General features: G+C 31.1%; 8 protein-coding genes across 8 annotated transcripts, besides 1 other annotated feature; 4 read left to right on the top strand and 4 right to left on the bottom strand.

The window, feature by feature from the left end:
- Positions 1-9,660: part of a mobile genetic element that runs on past the window's edge.
- TVAGG3_1042070 (organellar and viral DNA polymerase type B) lies at positions 1,764-2,174 on the bottom strand (the record flags this gene model as incomplete). The annotated part of the gene is made up of 1 exon (XM_051255531.1): positions 1,764-2,174. The coding sequence occupies one exon, from the start codon at positions 2,172-2,174 to the stop codon at positions 1,764-1,766; it is 411 nt and encodes a 136-aa protein (XP_051081105.1).
- On the bottom strand, positions 2,550-3,507 carry TVAGG3_1042060 (organellar and viral DNA polymerase type B; the record flags this gene model as incomplete). Its single annotated transcript, XM_001293402.2, has 1 exon — positions 2,550-3,507. A coding segment is annotated over one exon (958 nt), but the record flags the coding sequence as incomplete, so codon positions are not given.
- Positions 4,306-5,367, bottom strand: TVAGG3_1042050 (phage tail repeat-like family; the record flags this gene model as incomplete). The annotated part of the gene is made up of 1 exon (XM_051255530.1): positions 4,306-5,367. One exon carries the CDS (start codon positions 5,365-5,367, stop codon positions 4,306-4,308), a length of 1,062 nt encoding a protein of 353 aa, XP_051081104.1.
- Positions 9,661-10,794: 1,134 nt separating the features above from the next.
- TVAGG3_1042030 (uncharacterized protein) lies at positions 10,795-11,010 on the top strand (the record flags this gene model as incomplete). The annotated part of the gene is made up of 1 exon (XM_001328654.1): positions 10,795-11,010. One exon carries the CDS (start codon positions 10,795-10,797, stop codon positions 11,008-11,010), a length of 216 nt encoding a protein of 71 aa, XP_001328689.1.
- Positions 11,011-12,755: 1,745 nt separating this feature from the next.
- TVAGG3_1042020 (glycosyl transferase) lies at positions 12,756-13,733 on the top strand (the record flags this gene model as incomplete). Its single annotated transcript, XM_001328655.1, has 1 exon — positions 12,756-13,733. The coding sequence occupies one exon, from the start codon at positions 12,756-12,758 to the stop codon at positions 13,731-13,733; it is 978 nt and encodes a 325-aa protein (XP_001328690.1).
- A 1,734-nt stretch (positions 13,734-15,467) lies between these two features.
- On the top strand, positions 15,468-16,469 carry TVAGG3_1042010 (Ankyrin repeat family; the record flags this gene model as incomplete). Its single annotated transcript, XM_001328656.1, has 1 exon — positions 15,468-16,469. The coding sequence occupies one exon, from the start codon at positions 15,468-15,470 to the stop codon at positions 16,467-16,469; it is 1,002 nt and encodes a 333-aa protein (XP_001328691.1).
- Positions 16,470-16,841: 372 nt separating this feature from the next.
- Positions 16,842-17,333, top strand: TVAGG3_1042000 (pollen tube development protein family; the record flags this gene model as incomplete). Its single annotated transcript, XM_001328657.1, has 1 exon — positions 16,857-17,333. The coding sequence occupies one exon, from the start codon at positions 16,857-16,859 to the stop codon at positions 17,331-17,333; it is 477 nt and encodes a 158-aa protein (XP_001328692.1).
- A 317-nt stretch (positions 17,334-17,650) lies between these two features.
- TVAGG3_1041990 (uncharacterized protein) lies at positions 17,651-20,802 on the bottom strand (the record flags this gene model as incomplete). The annotated part of the gene is made up of 1 exon (XM_001328658.1): positions 17,705-20,773. The coding sequence occupies one exon, from the start codon at positions 20,771-20,773 to the stop codon at positions 17,705-17,707; it is 3,069 nt and encodes a 1,022-aa protein (XP_001328693.1).
- Between the last annotated feature and the right edge of the window lie 132 nt (positions 20,803-20,934).

Raw genomic sequence — 20,934 nt, 5'->3', positions numbered from 1 at the left:
TGAGAACTCTTAGAGATGCGTTAGGGGTTAACGGTCAGATATACTGGGATGGAAATCATGACTCCATCATACAACAGTTAGTATATTATTACAATAATACATGGCATAGAACTATAAACATGAAACCAGTGGAAATGAAAAATGATATTTCAAAAGAATGGGAATATATTAGAAAGCAAATGGAAAGGTTAAATGATGTTAAACGTGAACAAATTAATTCGGGGCTCATGAATTTTAAACAAGGGATAAAGTTTTGATTCATCTCGATTATGGAAAAACTGATAAATCAATGACAAAAAGAAGACGAAGATTTGACACAATAGCTGAATTTGTTAGATATATTAACGGCAATGCATTAGTTGAAGTTGACAATAAATTAATAGAAATTCCGATTTATTTTATTACTCCATTATATTTAAATAATATTTAATTTTTTTATTTCGTAAGAAATGAGTGACAACAAGCAGTCAAGAGTCCAGACATGAATATAAAAAGAAACTAAACAGAATTAAATCAAAAATATGCTATTACAAAAAGAAGCGCAATGCGGTGGGGTTGATGCCCATAAAACTAAAGTAATTGAAAACGATAAAGAGAAGAAGGAAATAATTGAAAAATTAGAAACTTACCGTTCAATCCTTAAACTGAGTGAAGCAAAAATAAAAGAATTTAATAGAATAAATAAATTGATTGGAAGAGATGAATTTAATAAAGATGAATTTTTAAACTCAATCCAAATTTAATTTTTATTCCTCTTCGACAACGTCTCTCTTTCCATCATTACTGCATAACCACATTTTCTCAGTTTTAGTGGTTTGTTATTTTTAGCAAGTTCTCGCATCATTTTTATCGTTTCCTCCCTTGTTATGATTCGTGGTAAATTTTGAGCTTGTGGGGTATCCATTTATATAAAAATAAAATTTTAAATTATGCCGTTCTAAAGTTTGTGACAACATGACATTTTGACAACAACACAGGATTAATGCAAAAATGAATTCCAATCATACTTTATAAAGCATCATTTACAGGTATTTCATCGTCAGTAAATGAATCCTCATTATCGTTTGGTTCAACCTGTTTATATAATCCTTTCATTTCTTCTTTCAAAACATAACACCATGTTTGTTTACCATTTATTCTTCTCTGTTTCTTATCACATTTATCTTTAATGCTCATTTGGAAATTCTTGTCTTTCATGTCTGATGGTTTGCAGAATAGAGCATTTTTACATGTCATACCTGCACACAATTCATCATAATGTGTATTTATCCATACATCTAAAGGATTTGTTGATAACTCGATTAAATCTTGTTTGGCTTCAGTCATCGTAATGAACGTAAATGACCCAAAAATAATGTTTAGGGTAGATGGTTAGATCTAACCTCATTTCTACCCTCTTGCGATTTTCGTACGGAATCTCTTCTCTCGGTTTTCCGAGGGAAGCAATCATATGAGGAAATTCTTCTAAAAGTTCTTTTGTCTGTTGGTTTTCAAACCAATGATATGCTTGCTTTGTAGAACGAAGAGCATTCATTATACTTTGCATTTGGTACATCTCATCTTTGACCGAACGAATGAGGCGAAGTTGTTTGTTATATTGTATGTATTCGTATTCTTCATTTATGGCTTCATGAACGATAGCAGTTGTTGTGTTCTCTGTTGTTGACATTACTGTCATTTCATACAAAATAAATAAAAATTTTTCTTAGAAAAAAAAATTAGCGTTATTTTCTGACTTTCACAAAAGACCAAAAATAAACGCTTTACATGTATTTTTCAGCAACTTCGTCAAATAATTTTATAGCTTTATCTATCTCATCTACTTCAAACGTTTCTTTACCTTTCATGGGAGCACCATACCTTTTCTCAAAAACTTCAAGCAGTTCTGTTTCTGCAGCTCTCATATCATTAACGAACACAACCTTGACTCTATTGACTGTACTGTCATATCTTTGAGTTATATTATATGTTCTTCCTATCTTATATCTCTTTGTATTGAAGTCCTTCGGTTTCTGAACGATATAAAGTAAGCCTTCACTGCAACGTTCTGAGTCGAATGAACCATATGTTATGAAGTTATATCCAACAACTGGGTCTAACCATAACAAAACTATTGGTATAAGACTTTTGTCAATTAGATATGCTCTTGTTCCATGAAATGCTACTGATATCATAAGCTCAGGATTTCTTGTCAAAATTTTCTGAGTAGAAGCAATTCTAACCCAGTCCTTTGTTTTCTTTCCAGATGGTGTTATAATGTCTGACAAAGAATATTTGTTGTATTTCTTTGAGTATCTTACGTTTAAATCACCTATTCTAACCACTTTGGTGTCATTGTCAATCTTTCTAACTGTTTCAAACTCAATGTTTGACATTACTGTTCTTACATACAAGATAAAAATTTTTCTTAGAAAATAAAATTAGCGTTATTTTTCTAACTAATGAAATTCATGAAATTTGGTCATTTTTCAGACAAAAATAATGTTTAGGGTAGATGGTTAGATCTAACCTCATTTCTAACCTCATTTCTACCCTCAAGATTTACAAACGTTTAACGTGATATACGTTATGAATTCGTGAAATTTTAAATATTTTTGTAGCTTCTATTTCTTCAGTTAATATATCAAAAATTTTAACAATGCCGAAAGTTTCTTTATACTTCTTCTTGACATCAGATAAAAGGAAATCATCAGCTGTGGGATAGTTTTTATTAAGAAATGTCAACATGTCTATTTTATCTTCTGCTGGCTTTTCTGCTTCTTTCTTTAAGTCTGCGTAATCGTTTCTCATACGTTCTATCTCTTTGACGGAGTAGTTATATTTCCTCATTGCTGCTTTACATTTTGAACATTGCGGATTCATTTTTGCGTTATACATTGAAACATTACCAGCTAAAATAACTAAAGCATCAATGGCTTTCTTTAAATCTGAAGCAGTTGGTTTTATCTGTTCGTTCCATACTTTGCCTCTTCTGTCTTTATCTCTTATCTGCCATACACATTCAGCAACTAATGAAACAAAGTTATCGTAAGTCTTAAACTCCTCAGATTTATATATGTCAGAAATGTTTTTATAAACCATGTCGCAATCTTTGTTCATAACTTTATGGTTGCAATGAAAACCAAGGAATTCATAATTTACTTTACGTATGAACTTCTTTATTTCTACTGAATCAGTAACTTTAACTTCAATTTCATCGAATTCAGGAATAGTTAGTTTTTGTTGCTGAACTTCCGGTAATTTAGGCAAATGGTCTATGATATCTTGCATTTCATATAGCTCCTCTCCATTTGTTTCATCTTTCGCACTACAGTCTAAATTACTTGTTAAAAGTTCTTGCTTTATTCTTTGTATTTCTGTTTCAAAAGTATATGAAGAAGGAATGAAGTTTTTCATCTCTACCAACATTGACGTAGGATTCATGATTAATGAATTTGGTGCCGTAGTTGTGGACAGAGTCCCACCGTTCGTGGCTTGAATTGTTGTTGTGCCGATTGTTGAAATCATATCTTTTATACAAAATAAAAAAATAAAAATAAAACTAACTTTATTTCTTCTGTCTTAAGGAAATTCATGAAAATTCATGAGGGTAGAAATGAGGGTAGAAATGAGGTTAGATCTAACCATCTACCCTAAACATTATTTTTGCTGAATTCAGCAACAAAATGAACGAGGTCAGGATGTATGTAAATACCTTTGAATTCATTTATAACGCCCTTAGTAAGCTCATAAAATGCTTGTTTTGAGGTGGAGCCAAAAGTGGCTCGACCGTATTCTTTCAACCAAAACTCAAGAATTTCCTGCATGAATTTTGTATAAAAAACAACCGTCTGAATTCCGGCGGTTGCTATATTCTTCACAAAATGCCTTATAATACTCTTCCCAGGACTTATTTTCCAACAACTTTCTAAAGTCTTTCCTAAACTGACTGACTGACGGCACAAAGTGGCTTAACGAAAACATTAATATATAAAATTCATGAAAATTCATGAGGGTAGAAATGAGGTTAGAAATGAGGTTAGATCTAACCATCTACCCTAAACATTTATTTCCTGTGTTGTTGTCAAAATGTCATGTTGTCTCACTTTTTCAGAGAAGTTAATTAACCGAGTGACACATGGTGACATAGTGACACCTTCAGTTCTTCAAAAATAATTAATTATTGAATAACCTAAAAACATTAACGTAAACATTAACGTAAACATTTATTTCTGCAGTTCATCCATTACTTCATTACCTAATTAATTACAGACATAAAATATATTTAGTTCATTCGGTAAGCCTGCAAAGTAGGCTCAAGTGTGTTTATTGAACGCGGTACCATGCGAATACAGTCACAAATGGTGGCATATAATCTTTACCCGAGCCTGTTGGATTTGTTGTGAAAGTGTGTGAATGATTACCCGCGGTTCCACAGAAAATACCTGTGCTTGAATCTACTGGGTCAGTTGTGATATCATATCTATTCATTCCCCATCTATCCGAACCCGCTGCAAGATTTATATAACCTCTTTTTGTTATTGAATGTGAATGATTACCTGTTGTGTTTGTAGTTCCTGTATGAGTGTGCGGTGGAAGGTTTGCTTCTTTAATTTTCTTCGAACCTCCTGTTTGCTTTGAATATCTAGCACAGTATAAGAATTTATCTACAATCTGCTTCCACGTACCAAAACCTAAAACTGTTTCTGGATTTGTTGAGTTCATTGATGTATAAATAGAACCAACAGGATATAATGTTTGAAGTATTTCATTTTTCATGCTTGTAATCACATCATTTACTTCCGACTTCTTTGCATAATTTTCATCAACATATGTTTTATCTGCTTTAAGGTCTAAACATCCCGAAACCCATCCTGTATCAGCTTTAACTTTAAAAGTCTCAAATGTCCATTCATGATACCATTCAACCTTTTCTTTAATTTCATCTTTTTCATCAACATAAACCAAATTTGCCTTCTTATTTAATTCACTATCCACATATTCCTTATCCACCTTCTTCATTATGTCATTTAGGAAACCTTCTATGAATTCCTCATTTAAATTAAATCTTCCAATCTTCAAAACTTTAGGAAATGCATTTAATGCGTAATATCTTTGTTCTTCTGGTGGAATTGATGTTATATCATCCGTTATACCTTTAATTTTAGAATTCATAAATAAAATTTCTTTTATATTTGATATCACTGCACCACCTTTGCAAACGAATTCAAAACGGTCATTTTTCAATACTATCTCCAAATCTCCATATTTCAACCTTTGCGTTTGTTCTGCCGTCTTTGAATTATATGCATATATGGCGTATGTAATGGTCTGAGGGACCTGGGTGTTTTGCGCCTTAAGTTGTTGTGGTTGCTGTTGTTTAATCATTTATTATGATTTAAAAATAAATATTTAATCTGTTATCTCATCACTATTTTTTCTATTTGAAATTGCCATAATATTTCATTCATGAATTCTAAATCACAATCAAATAGGTCAGTTATTCTAAATTTAATATTTGATAAATCTTTTGAATGAAGAATAAATGAATTCCCGGATAATTGAAACGGATATGATAAAGAAAATGTGTTTAAGTTGATGGATAAAATGTTTTGTATTGATGGGTAAGAGTTAGGGTCTAATGTTTGATGTGAAAATCTCATTGGGGTATTAACTTTATCACATTTGATTAAAATGAAATTGGAACCAGTGTCAGAATACAAAACATCCCCAACATCTTTTTCAAAATTTAATATCCCAACAATGAACGAAGATGAGGAGTACAAAATTTAATTTTCAGCGGGAATTTAATAAGGTTATTTATTTCATCAAGTTCAAAAAGTTTATCGGGTTTTGATTAAAATTTTCTTCATACCATACGATAAATGATTCATTTAAATAACTTAAAATCATGTTAATATCCCATTTCGCTATCACATTATTTATATACATATCATACGTTTTTTCATGGTCATCTTTAATAAATGATATATAATCTGAAGGGTCTAAAAGAATGGGATTAAATTTACCACTCACAGAAACGAGAGTAACATTATAAATTCCGCTAACTGTTAAATTTAATTCACAACTATTATTCGAAATAATTATTGATAATTGACATTTTTATTACGATTAAAAATATGGTAAAGCGTTATTTTCCAGTGATAAATAAAACTAGAATAAGATTACCTCAAGAATTCATAAATTCAACGAATAAGAAATTCATTCATGTTATAAATTTTAGTGTTTTCAGAAAAATATGAGTCAATGTCATATTCATCAACAGGTTATATTTCACTTCATTCAAATTTAGTTCAATCAAACCCATATAATGACCATTTCATAAGATTTTCAGATGGTATTAAAAATGTAATTGATAGATTAAAATATGAACAGATTGACAATATCGAATTTTTGGAATTTTGGTTTAAATATCCCGATGGAAAAAAGATTGAAGTTAAAGATAAAGCTGATACTATAACAAAAACAATTACAATGACCGATCCAGATAGTGGGGAACAAAAAGAAATAAAACAAACGATAGAAACTGGTGAAAGGTCAATTATTATCGATTATGATTCAAAGGATTATTCGATAATGTTAATGCTTGAATATTAAATAGCCTTAACAAAGAATTTTTCAAGTGATATTTTATATTCATCAACTATTTTATTATAAATATCATTATATGTTAAATGAAGTTCAGTTGTTGTTCCGTTCTTTGATATCTTAATTGTGCTAATATCCTTTATAGGATTTATTTTTGCAACTGTTCCGCAGCATGAAACCTCATTATCTATGAAAAATTGAATCTTAACGTCTGAATCTTGAACATCACAAAGAATGGCGATAATGTGAATTAATGATTCATAAGGTAAAATAATTAAACCGGATTGGTCAATTAAATTTATTATTGAATCATAATTATTAATTATTATATCACGGTAAATTTTCATTAATTCTGAATTAATTTTATTATATGGGTTCTCGATGTTTGATGAAAGAGGTGGGGGTATGTTGGATAAGTGGGAATTTCAACAGGTTCTTTACCAGGTTCAGATAAAATGATTGGGTCTCCATCTTCTTTATTTTGCTCCTCCTCCTTTTCGGTAAGTCACGAGTTAATAAATTTGGTTGAGTTGCTGACCTTGTTAATTCAGGGCTAACATTAACTTTAACATTTTGAATAATTCGTGATTTATCATCATTTACGTTATAACCAACCGTAATCTCTGCTTTTGCGTTAGTGTTCTTTTGACTAGTGAAACGTCTTCTCATTTATATTCGAATAAAAAAAATATATTTAAACTTTTATTTTGCTGGAACTTTTGAATCTATTATTCCCTGTATTTTGTTCATGTAAGTTGATTTTTAGCATTTTCATCGAAATTAATAGACCGAATATATTCATTAATTGCATTCTTATAATCATCTGATTTCTCAAATTTTCTTTTATTCTGATTCCTTAACTAAATCATAAGTTAAACCTCGTTGCTGATATAATGGTTTCTTAATTAAATCTTTGAATGCTTGAGATAAAGCACCTGATGCAATTCTTGCTACTATAATTGGTTGGAATTGCTGTTTAAGTTCATCTTTAACATTTGCGAAAACTGGATCGAATAAAGCAACTTTAAAGAATTTCTTAGCTGAAATTTCAGGTCTAATATTTGCATATTGACCATCAAACTGGTTAGAATATCGTGGTAATCCATCCGGTCCCTCTTCAATAGCATTTAATTCTTCATTGAAATAAGAATATGGATTATGACGGTATGAATTAATTGGACCATTTTCACCTTCTCCAATGTATTGTTTAACAGCTTTTCCATTTTCATCAAATTGCATAGGATAACGTTCATTATATGCTTTACGTTTAGGATAATCAGATATAGTTAATTTATAACCATTTATGACTTTAATATTACCTTGACCATCAGTAACGAAAACTTCATTTATACCATCAGGTTTTCCATTTGGACCCGTAATGTCTGCTTCGTGTGCTTCCCAATTTGGACCTTGACGTTTGGCATATGCTTGAGCTTCTGGTAATGTTAAAACGTTTCTCATTTGTTTAACATCTTTTTGAAGACCAGCAACAATATGAACTAATTCTTTCATTCCATCAGGAACTTTCATAGTTCTATTATATGCACCCTTTTTGTTTGTCCTTGTTTTAATGGAACCTGTAGAAGATTTGCTATTTCTGTCATGTTTAATTATAAATAAAAAATAAAAATTAATTATAAAAAGTTAATCAAATTTAACACTTCCTTTATTTAAATCAACTATTATTTTTTTCCATGTTCACCTAATTGCTGATATTGTGTGTAAAGTTCATTAATGCTCATTGGTAAATTCACTTGATAAAGCATAACGTTCAACTGTTGACGACTAAACCCACTGAAAATGAAAAGTGTTGATAGATTTGATTTAATGTTTGTGCTTAATGCTTTGAAGTATTGAACAGCCATGAAGAATGAACACTGAATGTGTCGACATTGAGTTAATAACTGATTAAAATATGATTTCTCATTTGTTATTAGTTTTGATTTCACTGCATCATCTAGAAAAATGAGTGAATGCAAAAATTCTCTATCAAAATTTGAAATAGAAAGTGTTTCAAATAATTCATCCCGTTGTTTATCAATAATTTTATCCTCTAATCCTTGCTTCTTGATTGTATTATATAATTCTTTATACATTAAAAAGTTTTTTAAATAATCTTCTGCTTCTTCTTGTGATAAATAAATAATTGGAATTTTGATTAAATGCTTTAAAGATTCAAATGTATCATCTGAAGGTGAACCTGAACGGTTGATATAAATTAACACATGTGAATAGGGGGAAGTGTTAGCAATAATGATAATTTGTTTTAATATCGTTAATGTTTTACCTTTATTCTGTTTACCAATTGCTGCAGTGATTGAATTTAAGTAACATTCAGAATATGGAATTTTCATTAATTTTTCCTTAGATAGAGCATTTCTATTATCACTCAATGCTTCATTAATCATATCATCTACGTATGTATTATATACTCCCGCTAATTCTTCATAAGGGGTGGATGAATTTAAATCCATTTAATCAAAAATAAATTTATAATTTTAAACATTTCTATTCATCAATATTTCATCATATGAACTTCTATACTGTGGTGGTGTACCTGTTGGATGATATTTCAAACCTTCATCCGGTGTCCATGTCCAATATGTAGTCCTAGTAAACCAAACCTGAGGAGGATTTGTCACCTTTGAACAGTAAGTGTCATTTACCCTGAATGATTGGATAAGCTTTCACTTGTACTGTAACTTGTGAGTTGAAAGTTTCTAATCCATCAAAGAATATACCCGCCCCATCACATTGAACTGGAATAGTGCATAAGAATGAAGTTTGGTCTTTCCATGTTCTAGCTAATGGTGTGCCATTATCATCATTCAGTGGTCTAGTTAATGAGTCCTCGTATTCTTCCGTGCATTCATTCACTCCATCTAAATCAGAAGCTTGAAGCATACGTGTAAAGAATATGTCGCCCACTGTGGTCATCGCTTGATCAGGGAAGTTTCTGGAATCTATAGTGACCTGAAGACCTCGAAGCATTGGATTTTCTAAAACTGTTCTTTGCATTGCATTCTTCGGAAATGTTAACACAACATCTGTAACATTATGAAGAGCGTATGAGAAATCTGAGCTAATACCTTCAGGAGTGATGCAACCTCCATTTAGTGAACGAACGTCAATATGTTGAGCTGGAATCATGAATGGATCTTCCTTACTGAATAAACGTGGTATTGCTTTAACTGATTCTTCAATTAAACCGTATCCTGGTGTAATGCATTTATCCTCTAAAACTTCCATCTTTGTGCATGAAATAATAACATCATCAACTGTTGCGTCAGCAGATGTAGCGGCTAAGCTTGTAATTAATTTGGCAGGAAGTCCGATTTGTTGGAATTTGCGATCATATTTATAAACATGATTCATAATCTTTTCATAATTTTCATCAGTTATCTTTTCATAAACGTAATTTTGTAAATCAGCAACTCTTAACGGGTCAACCTGACAAAATACTAAAGTATCCCTGAAAACATAATATTTAAGAATGATTTCACCAAATGATTTAGGATAATCATCGAACGCCTGAAATGCTAACAAATCATTTACCGGAATAATCATATCAAAAGTGACATCAACTTCTTCATTTGCTCTCTTGAAAACTTCTGAAGGGTCAATATATTTACCACATACTGAGTTATCATATTTTTGAACATTATTATATAACGAATGAACAAACTTTTTAACTTTCCTTTCTGATTTTGGTTTATATGTTGCAAATGCGAAAGATTCACGGGCGCAATCCATCTGAAGATAACCGGCATCACCTCTTTCGGTTTCTACTTCTAATTGTTTAAAGCTTTGATTTGATGATTTGTAACCAACGAATAAACGCATGCATTTAAAAGCGGCATCACATGTGAAAGCTTTATTTGAAACTAGAGTTGCTTTAACTTTGCGTTTAATATATGTGTCACCTAATTGGTTCACATCATGAGCCGGATTTGTAATTCTTAAATGAGTTTGTTTATCATCAAAATATGGAGCATCAGAGTCATAGCATGAACTTTCAAGTTCTCTATAATATCTTCTACCGTCATTCTTTGCGAATATTTCATTTATCTTTTCGAATGAATGAAACACATTTCCATTAATCGGTTTAGTGTTTGGCACCAAATAGTTAGTCGTCATTTATTAATAAATAAAAAATCAAAATTAAAAGATGAAAATGAATTTTTAATTTTAATGAAATAATCAACTATGGCTGCAGGTATATTTAAGAAACTGTGGGATAAAGTAAAAAGAGGAGCGAGTAAAGTTTGGGAAACATTGAAGAAGGGAGCAAATTGGATATTTAAGAATAAAGAAGCAATTAGTGACGTTGCTGAATCAATAACGCCAAAAGCCGCCCCAATAAGAGAAATATTAAATAAAGGAGAAAAAGTTTATCAAAGACTTCAACCGATACTAAGATAAAAATAATATTTATTTTTCCACTATCTACCTCCTATTTTATTAAGTATTCCTTCAGCAATTCCACCAACTGCGTTACCTGCTTGTGCTCCCATCGCCGGATTACCTGCTTTAGTACCTAATACTCCACCTATGATAGTTCCTGCCGTTTTCGCTACTGGTGCCAAAAAGTTTGCAACGGGTTTAATAATCTTTTTATAAACCCAACCCGCAGCTTTCTTAATTCCATCCCATAATTTTTTAAAGAATCCTGCCGCCATTTCTGATTTAATATTAATTAAAAAATATATTTCATCACTTATATTCTAATTTTTATTTAATGATAAATGAAACCGATTTTAAAAATAAATGAAACAGAGGAGGAAGAAATAAATGAAAATGTTCAACAAAAAATAAACGTTGTTAAACCAATTACTGAAATAAAAATTTTTTCATCTGTTGAAGAATTTAATGACTATTATGCTAATAATAAAAAATTATTTGAAGAATTGACAACGTGTAAATTGAATAAAATGTTTAAAGTTGATGGATTCAAAATTTCAAAAATAAAGGGGGTGGTTAGTTTGAAATCTATTCCTCAATCAAGAATCACCTCATTAATGAAAATAGATGATTTAACAAAAAGAATAGAAGAGATTGAAGAAAGAATAAATCAAATAATTGATTTCATAAATTCAAATAATCATTAATTTCTTAAAGTTCTATGTTGAACTCATCAAATTTTTTTCATTTTTTATTTCATTATGGTAGTGAATCCTAATGTTTTCACGTTGTTAGTTTTGACGCTCATTTCTTACGAATTAAAAATAAATTTTCATAAATGTAAGACATGAATTTTTAAAGTTTATTTTTTATTCATGAAAATAATTATTTCTAATTTCTTTTACTCTCTCATACATACTAGATTTAAAGAATTCAGAACTTTTACCATAATCTCCTAAATGGTTTCTTATCTTATTGGTTTTCCATTCATTATATGAAACTGTATAAACTTTATCTTTATCTTTGCATCTTTCATCACTTCCAATATATTTATATTTCAATTTTGATTTATTGGTTTCATATTCATTAACGTTTAATAATTCACAGTCTTCCTTTTTAAATAAATGTTTTATGTATTCAGGATTAACAATTCTATAATATTGCTTCCTTTTAAATCTTTGAATATAAACAGGAATTCCATCCTCTAAAATTCGATAATCTATTTTATCTGGTTTTACTTGTTGGGTCATTTATGTAAGAATAAAAAAATAAATTATTTTAAAATTAATATGTTAATTTTTTTAATGGTTTATAAATAAATATATTTTTATTTTTTATTTCATTATGTATGGGCTGAGTGTAAATGTCTTACAATTTTGAAAATTTTTTAAATCTTGATTTATTCAAAAACGTAAGAATAAAACCGTAAGAATCATATATTTTTTAATTAATATGTTAAAAAAATGATACAAAATCGCTCGATATTGTATGAATTCTTACGTTTACAAAAAAAGTCACAAAACCCATCCTATCCTACTACTACAAAGAATTATCAAATAAAATTTTAAAATTGCTAAATATAGTTTCCTGAGAAAGAATGATTCTTATTCTATGAAATGCATCCATTTTAAAGGATCCTAAATATATATTGTCTAGTGGTGCTTCACGCCGATAGATGAAGGAATCAATTGAATCAAAATTGGATTTTTTTATAAATACTGAAATTGAAAAGTGACAGAACGATGAAATATTGAATTCATTTTCATATGAATTTCTGGAATTTTCTAGAGATCCTTTTATTTATTGGCATTGTTGCCGCCGGACTTATTGTTGCTGTGATGATAAAGACAGCAGAGGATACAACTTTGTTTGATAGAACTCAATTACCAGAAGATAATCCACAAAAATTAAATTATTACGTCCAACCACCACCAAATGGTGATGAAAAGGTCCCATTCCCAACAGTTTTCGAACCAGCAAAGGTCTACACCACATTTGTTGTTCCAGCTTACAACGAAGAAAAGAGAATTCCAAAGATGCTCGATGAAACAGTCGAATATCTTAAATCTCGTGAAGCCAAGGACAAGTCCTTCACATGGGAAATTGTTGTTGTTAATGATGGCTCCAAGGATAAGACAAAAGAAGTTGTTCTTAATTATGCCAAGGATTATCCAAACATTTTCTTGCTCAATCAGCCTGTTAACATGGGTAAAGGTGCTGCCATTCAAGCTGGATGCCTTCATGCACGCGGCGAGCTTGTTTTAATGGTTGATGCAGATGGCGCAACAAAGATCAACGAATTCGAAGCCCTCGAGACTGAAATCAAGAAGCTCATGAAGAACAACAACCAAGCAATCGTTGTTGGCTCAAGAGCTCAAAATGAAAAGGCAAATCGTACTCCAATACGCAAATTCCTTGGTCTTGGAATGCATGTTCTCATTGTTCTCAGCGGTGTACGCGGAATTCATGATACACAGTGCGGATTCAAGCTTTTCTCAAGAGAAGCTTGCAAGATGCTCTTCATGAACCAACATGTACAGCGCTGGTGCTTCGATCCCGAACTTTTGGTTATCGGAAGACGCCTCGGAATGAAAATTTCCGAAATTCCAGTCGAATGGAACGAAATCGAGGGAAGTAAGATGAAAATTTCTGGTATGATCAAAATGGCAATTGATCTCATTGATATCGCTATTTTCCATCGTGTCGGTGCTTGGACAATTCGCGATAGGAGAATCAACAAGTAAAAACTTCAATTTTAGTGACTTTTTCGGATTTTGTTTGGAATTAAGGGAATGGAAATCATTTTATATTAAAATTGATCTTTGCGTTCGATATTTCATTATACATACTTTCGAAATTATAAGATCTGGCTACCGTACATTAACATAATCACTCAACTGAATCAATTGATCCAATTCTGTATTATATTATTGGTTTATTATCCGAAAATTTGATAAAAAGTCAAAAAATAAGCGATATCAAAGATTACTGTATGAATGCACTATTTATTGATCCTTATCTGATTAATTGCGAATTACTGAAATGTTTTTATTTGGTAGTTTCTGATATAAATTTTAAAAATCTCTTTATTTTCTTAAGTTATACTTACAATTTGTAATCTTTTATTTCATAGACATAAACTTTTAAAATAATAACAAAATTCAATTGCATCATAACAGACTTGTTGATTGTTTGCTAATCATTTTCTATGAAATCCCATTATCTTAAGAGAGATACCTTAAGGCATTTTAATGACTAACCAACCTCAAATTACAACTTTTTTTCCGACTTTTTTCTCTTCAAATAAGAATTTGATATAAAAGTGGCGTAATTTTCATGGATCCCATACATAATGCAAACAATAAAACAGAATCTACGCATGGGGCTTTTGTTCTAGATACAAAACTACTTAATGAATTAGAACAATTATGGACTTATGACGTTGATTTTTTACAATCAAAAATACATCACAGCTTTTCAATTTACAGAATCTTAGATTCACTGTCATTCTCCCTTCCAAAGAAGTTTAATGAGATTGCAAATGCTTGTTTTAATTATTACAATTCGAAAATGGGAAACGAGATATATTTACATTACAATCAGCAATAACCTACGACAAATTGATTAGTTACCTAATTAAAAAAGGCCTACAACTTGATTCAAAATCTGATAAATATAATTCATGGGAATTTGAAGATGACATCTATCTACCACCAAAAGATTCAATAGAACGTGCAATAATTAATGATAATGTTGAAGATTTCTTAAGTTTTGATCCAAATCCGAAATTAGTTTACGAATTTTTAGCAGATGCAGCTTACTATGGATCTACCAACATAATTAAGCACATCATTGCACTAAATCAAACAGATGACGTAGAAATTTGGTACAAAGTTTTTCAACTCGCTTTAGTACCTTTGAATCTAGACATTATAAAGAGTATCAGCAATTTACTTGATAACGATTATATTAGAGATATTCAATCTGTTAAAATGGTAATAAAATGCCATCATAACGAGTTTTCCCATTATTTACGAGAGAATGACGATGTACATTTAGATATTAAAGCAGCAGTATTAAGTTATAACTTTTATACACCTTTCGTAATCACTCCAGAAGTAATTCCAATAATAATTCAAAGTGGAAACATAATGCTCATGGAAAACATCATTGATGAGATCAAGCCAATTGATAAAGAGTATATTTACACGGCTTGCGAATGCGGAAATTTAGAAATGTTTCAATTTTTAATGGAAAACATCCCAAAAAATTATTTCAATAATGTAGCTGATCAAGAATTGATTGTAAAGTAAACAATTAACTCATGTAACATCAAATTCATTAAATTTTTGTATCAAATTTATCCGGAAATAGTTTTAGACAATTTACAAAAGATTGATTCACTTATAGTCGCTTACAATGCAAACAATCAAAAAATGAAGGATTTTTTGGAGAAAAATTTTTCATATGATTTTTCAATGGGACAAGAAGCAAATGATATGACATTTTTAATGAACTCATGCATGAGAAACGATTTTAATATATTTAAATATAAGAAATTGAAGAAAAGTAGGGAAATAATTTTATTCCCTGATGATGAAGGAAATTATGAAGAAAATCACGAGAAATTAGAATTAGCTCCAATAAATGTTGGTGAATTGAATGTTACTGCTATAGATAAAACAGAAATGACTGCAATTTCTTATTGTATCGACAAAAACAACAGAGAATTGCTAAATCGTTTGCTAAAAATGATTGCAGAGAATGATGTTGAGTTGTATAAGACAGCAATTGTCACAGATCTTCAGATTTGTATAGATGCAGGATTAACACAGTTTTTCGCAGAAATTACTGGTGCAATTGATCACTTTGCAACAGAGAACAAGGATAAACACGAATTAAAACCAATAATCTTTGAATTTTCCAGAAAAGAAAATTATTATTTTTATCAAATTGATAATAAGCGGGATTGCTTTATTCTTAGTTGCATTGCTCAAGACAATTGGTTCTTTCAAGAAATTATTCAATCATGGAAAGGAAAACCTTATAATGTGACAAATGATGGTTGGACGCCACTTCTAATAGTTCTAAATAATAACGATGCAACCAAATTCACTTTGATGCAGCATGCTAATTATAAAATAGAGAAAAAACAGGTTAAACCGGAAAAATTGAATCCATTAAGAATTGCTACCCAAACAACAATCCCAGGAGCGTTTGAGTATGTCATGAATGCACTTCCTGATGATTATAAAAGAGAAATTGTTAACATTGAAGATGAATCTGAATCCTTCCCACTTTTCCCTGCAATTAAGAACAGGAACATGAATATGGTAAAAGAGTTACTTAGATTGGGTGCTAATCCAGATAAAGCAAACAAAAATGGAGTAACTTCAACTTTCTATGCATATATGTGGTCTGGGCAATTCTATAACTCCTTCTTAGAAGCAGTTAAAGAAAATGCCAAACATAGGAAATAATAAATGTTATTTTTTTATCCTATCTTTATAAAATTTGATTTTTTTTTTTTCTTTGTTGTTGGAATTCTGATATCAAATAATTTTGTCATTCGAATTTCTAATTAAGTCATATACTTTATATCAAAGGATTTGCATAAATTGAAAAATTATTTTTACCTCATGAAAATTCCTCATTTTGATGACAAATTGTGCATTATTATATGTTTGTATGACATGTCATTAGATGATTCAGATTAGAATCAAATTTTAAATTCAATATTGTTCATAAAATGGGCCAAATATAGTATAAATAGAGAGTATTTCTTTAGGATTATATGATGTTCGATATGACAGATGCCTTCTTTTTGAACGCTGGGAATAAAAAAAAATTATTAATTTTTTTTTTCGATGTTATTAAAGCTAATTATATTAGTTTTAATAGCAGTATTAATATACTTCATCCTTAAATTTTCTGTCAAGTCCATTCTCAGCAGCTATGCCGAAGTACAAGAACAGAAAGGCATTTTTTCATATGAACATATTCAATTCAAGAATAAAGGTGTCAACGTCATTCTAAAAGATGTTAGTTTATTCATAAATCCAATCGCCTTCTTCACGAATTCAATATATTTGCTGTGGTTTGATGCCAAATCGATAGCTGTTGATGGTTCATCAATTGAGTCATCGCAAACAGACAAACCAGCTGAGAAAGAAGAAAAGGAACCAGATTACGTCCATACAACCCTTCTAACTCTTTTTGGATATTCAATAATAAAGAGGATTCATCTTTCAATTGAGAATCTGATACTCAGTCTTCAAATTTTTGACTTATCGATTAACGCCCGCGGTCTCGTCAATTATATAAAAATTGAGGTTAAGAATTGAAATTCTGAATTTATGCGCAATTTTAATGGTATTCATAAATGTAATTTTATATGTTTACTATAAAGATAATTCAAATCGAAATTGCATCATATTTATATAGAGTCAATACGCATCTGTACATTTCACATACTACTAATGCATGCAATAATGTATTTTTAGGTTATACATGTCATAGGATTCGAAAAATAATTAACCAAATCTCAAAATTTAATCAGTAGAAACACTTAAAGCATTGACATATGTTTTAGCTTCTTAGTTTTGAGTTGCAATCAACAAATGAAAGAGAAAAAAAAAGTTAATAAAAAAAACGAAATATAATTTACAATATATATATATAAAACAAATAAAATAAAAATGGTAATGCTAAAAGATTAAATTTCTTCAGTAGGTAACTGATCAATTTCAGCATTCGGATCTGGTTTATCCGGATCTTCGCCTAATTCTACATTTACTGCGAAATAGGCCACTTTCTCTCTTGCTTTTACAGAAGTCAAGAGTGTTTCTACGTGATTTGGAGACATTTGAGGCGGGAATATGTAATAAGGGTTTGCCTGAGTAATTGACAAGTCAACTGTCTGCAAGATATGTCTGTAGAACATGAACGCCTCGCTTAAATCGCATTTAATCATCTGATTTCTGATATTAAAAATGTATTTCATGATTTTCTGGAGCAAATCATGTTTAATGGCTGCTTTCAGTTTCGGAATGTAAGAAATATATCGATTCTTCATAAATTGATATAATCTGTCACTTTTTTGAACCATGGTCTTGAACATCTGGTCAAACTGGTCATTCTTTGGCAATCCGAGGATGGATTCAACAATGGTCTGGTTTTCTCCGAAGTACTGTAAAATGTACGGGTATTCAATGTAATAAGCGTTCATTTCACCAACAGTCAGCGAAATTGTCTTCCAAAGTTCTTTGATTGACTTATCTGTCGAATCAGGCATAATAATCAAGCAGAAACCAATGAAGTTATCGAATACAATCTTCTCTACATCGCCTACTCCGACCAATTTGAAGCAATTTCGGATCGAAGTGTGGAAATTCTTATGCATAATGTTGAACAGATAAATCATCTCGGTAGCAAAGTCCCAGAAAGAGACCATTAATGGGTAATTTCGGTCTGGAGCGGTTCTCATCAGTTTCAAAGCGATGGATTTAGGAAGTTTCGGTGTTTTGAGGAACATTCCTGCAAGCTTGTTACAATTTGAGAGATGGATTGTAAAAGCATTGACATCTTCTTCAATATCTGGATCATTCGTAATTGTTTCGACTCTTGGATAGATACTAGAGAATGCTGAGCTAAATAACATGTTAAAGAACTTGAAATTAGTTACAGAAAACTCTCCAATTACGAATTTGATGAAAAAGTCCATTGTTTTTGAAACTTTTCTGAAATGGACAACTGATGTCATGAGAGAAGCTTCGATTCTTCGTACAACGTTGTCGTTGTTGTGAGATTGCATGAGAACATTTTCGATAATCGCTTTGAAAGTTAAATCATCTGAAAGAGATGTGAAATGTTCGAATCCATCTCTTAGTATCATGATAACGTTCCTCAATGTCCACGAGAAAGGCTTCAACTGGACATCTTTTGGTATAGCATACAATTGGAACGCATCTGCACCGGCATAGATATTGTATTCGTCGTATTTCTTTGGTAGCAATGTATAAACGTATGTTACCATTGAGTCTGCTTCTGAAATCATGAAATCATTTGGATTATATTCAGGAGGGAGCCTATCTACGACATTATAAGTTGGATCATCTGTTTCTGCGTCTTCTGAGATCTCTTCTGGCTTCTGTTCTTCTGTTTTCTGCGGTTCTTCCTTCTTTTCTTCTGTTTTTTCGTTTTCTTTCTCTGGCACTTTTTTGTCTTCACTTTTTGAATGTGAAGATTTTACAGAATTGATAGATTCTGAGGATTTATTGAGATCTGTTGTTTGCTTGAGCGGTGTTTGTGGTTTAGAATCACCAGATGACATCGTAGCGCTCTTTGGAAGTTTGTCTGGTTGTAAATCTGTCATCAAAATCTGACTTCCATCGCTACTGAGTTCTGCTATTGAATCATTAGCCGTGAGCTTGAGATTCTCGTTGTTGAGAGTAGAATTGGACCCTGAAATCTCTCCAAGTCTGAAAGAATCGACCGAATGATTAATATCTCCTTTCTTTCCAAGATGTTTGTTAGAAAGTGACATTTGTCGTGCTCTTCCTTTCTTTCCGGCATCAGATTTCTTATTTGTAAGTTCTGAAATCGACCAAATTGGATCGGTTCCGATGTCACTTTTTTCTTCGTGAAGTTTATATTCATTCAATTCTGTATTTAAGTCTTCGTACTTTTTCTTTAGCTCGTTGAGCTCTTCTACGGCTTTTGTGTACATTGGCCTGAAGCCTGCGCCTTCATCTTCGTACTTTTGAACTAAAGCTTCGTATTGATGTATCTGATTATGTAAATCATCAGATTCTGTAACGTATTCAGCAATTTTTCCTTCAAGAGTTTTACGCATCTCTTGTAGTTTGCCTACACGATATGTTGCTTCATCAGTTTTCTGTTTAAGTTCATCAACTCTGATTAATAATTCTGTTTTTTCCGCATTTTCTACTTCTAATTGCTTTTTAGTAAGTGTTAAATTGTTATTCATTTTGAGGAATTTGTCCTGGCCTGCTTCTATGTCTCTTTTCTGTTCTTCATTTTTGATATTTAATTCATCAATGACTTTTCTTAGCTCATTGTGTTGTTCTTGCATGTCGGCAAGCTTCCTTTCATAGGATTTAGCAAGTTTAGGAAGTTTTTCAAGCAATTCTTGGAAGAAATCTTTGATTTGAATTAACATCATCGAATAGTCTTTGTTGTAGCCTTTAATTTTGAGAATAATGTCGTTCCATAGTAAGTAATATGCATTTAATGTATTGCTATAGTTTTCAGCTTGTTCTGTCGGAGTTAATTTCATATGTTTTTGTTGTTCTAGCTCGTCTAGGATTTTTGTGAATTTCTTTAGAAGGTCTTGAGACTGCTCTCTTTCTGTTGCGGTTTTTTCTGTTAATAAAGCTTCTTCAAATGGAGTTTTTTGATGATTTGAAATTAAGACATTTTCAGAAGGGTAAGGATATAGTGATTGTTCATCGGGTGGTTGACGTTTTGGAGGCTCAGCAAACCGACAGCTTTGAGAGGTGTTGATTTCTCCCCTTATTTGTTCCATTGGTTCTAATACCGAATGCGCTGTGTATGATAATTTTCTGCGAGGTTTGACTGATGTCTTGGTAGCACTCAATCTGTGAAGCGTTTCGTCTGACATTCTTATCTGGCCTGTTTTTGGTTTTTTGGGATTTGCTTGAACAGTGATTTTCGTGTCTTTAACAAGGCCTGAGCCAATTATACTCTCTCTGAGACCAGCTGGTGGTCCTTTTATCCAAAATTGCTCTGCCCGTAAAGTCATAATTTATAATCACTCAAAAAACACAATGTAACGTATTTTTCAATCAACACAATTTTCTTTACTATTTTTTTGATATTCTCACAGTCAGAAAATGCTATGAAGAGTGATACATATGGCATGCCTGTTTTCGGCAGTCTGTATTGCACCTTTTATTTGCTTTA

Source organism: Trichomonas vaginalis, chromosome I (assembly GCF_026262505.1).
Source record: "Trichomonas vaginalis G3 chromosome I, whole genome shotgun sequence".
NCBI lineage: Eukaryota > Parabasalia > Trichomonadida > Trichomonadidae > Trichomonas > Trichomonas vaginalis.
This window is presented reverse-complemented; position numbering and strand designations above follow the sequence as displayed.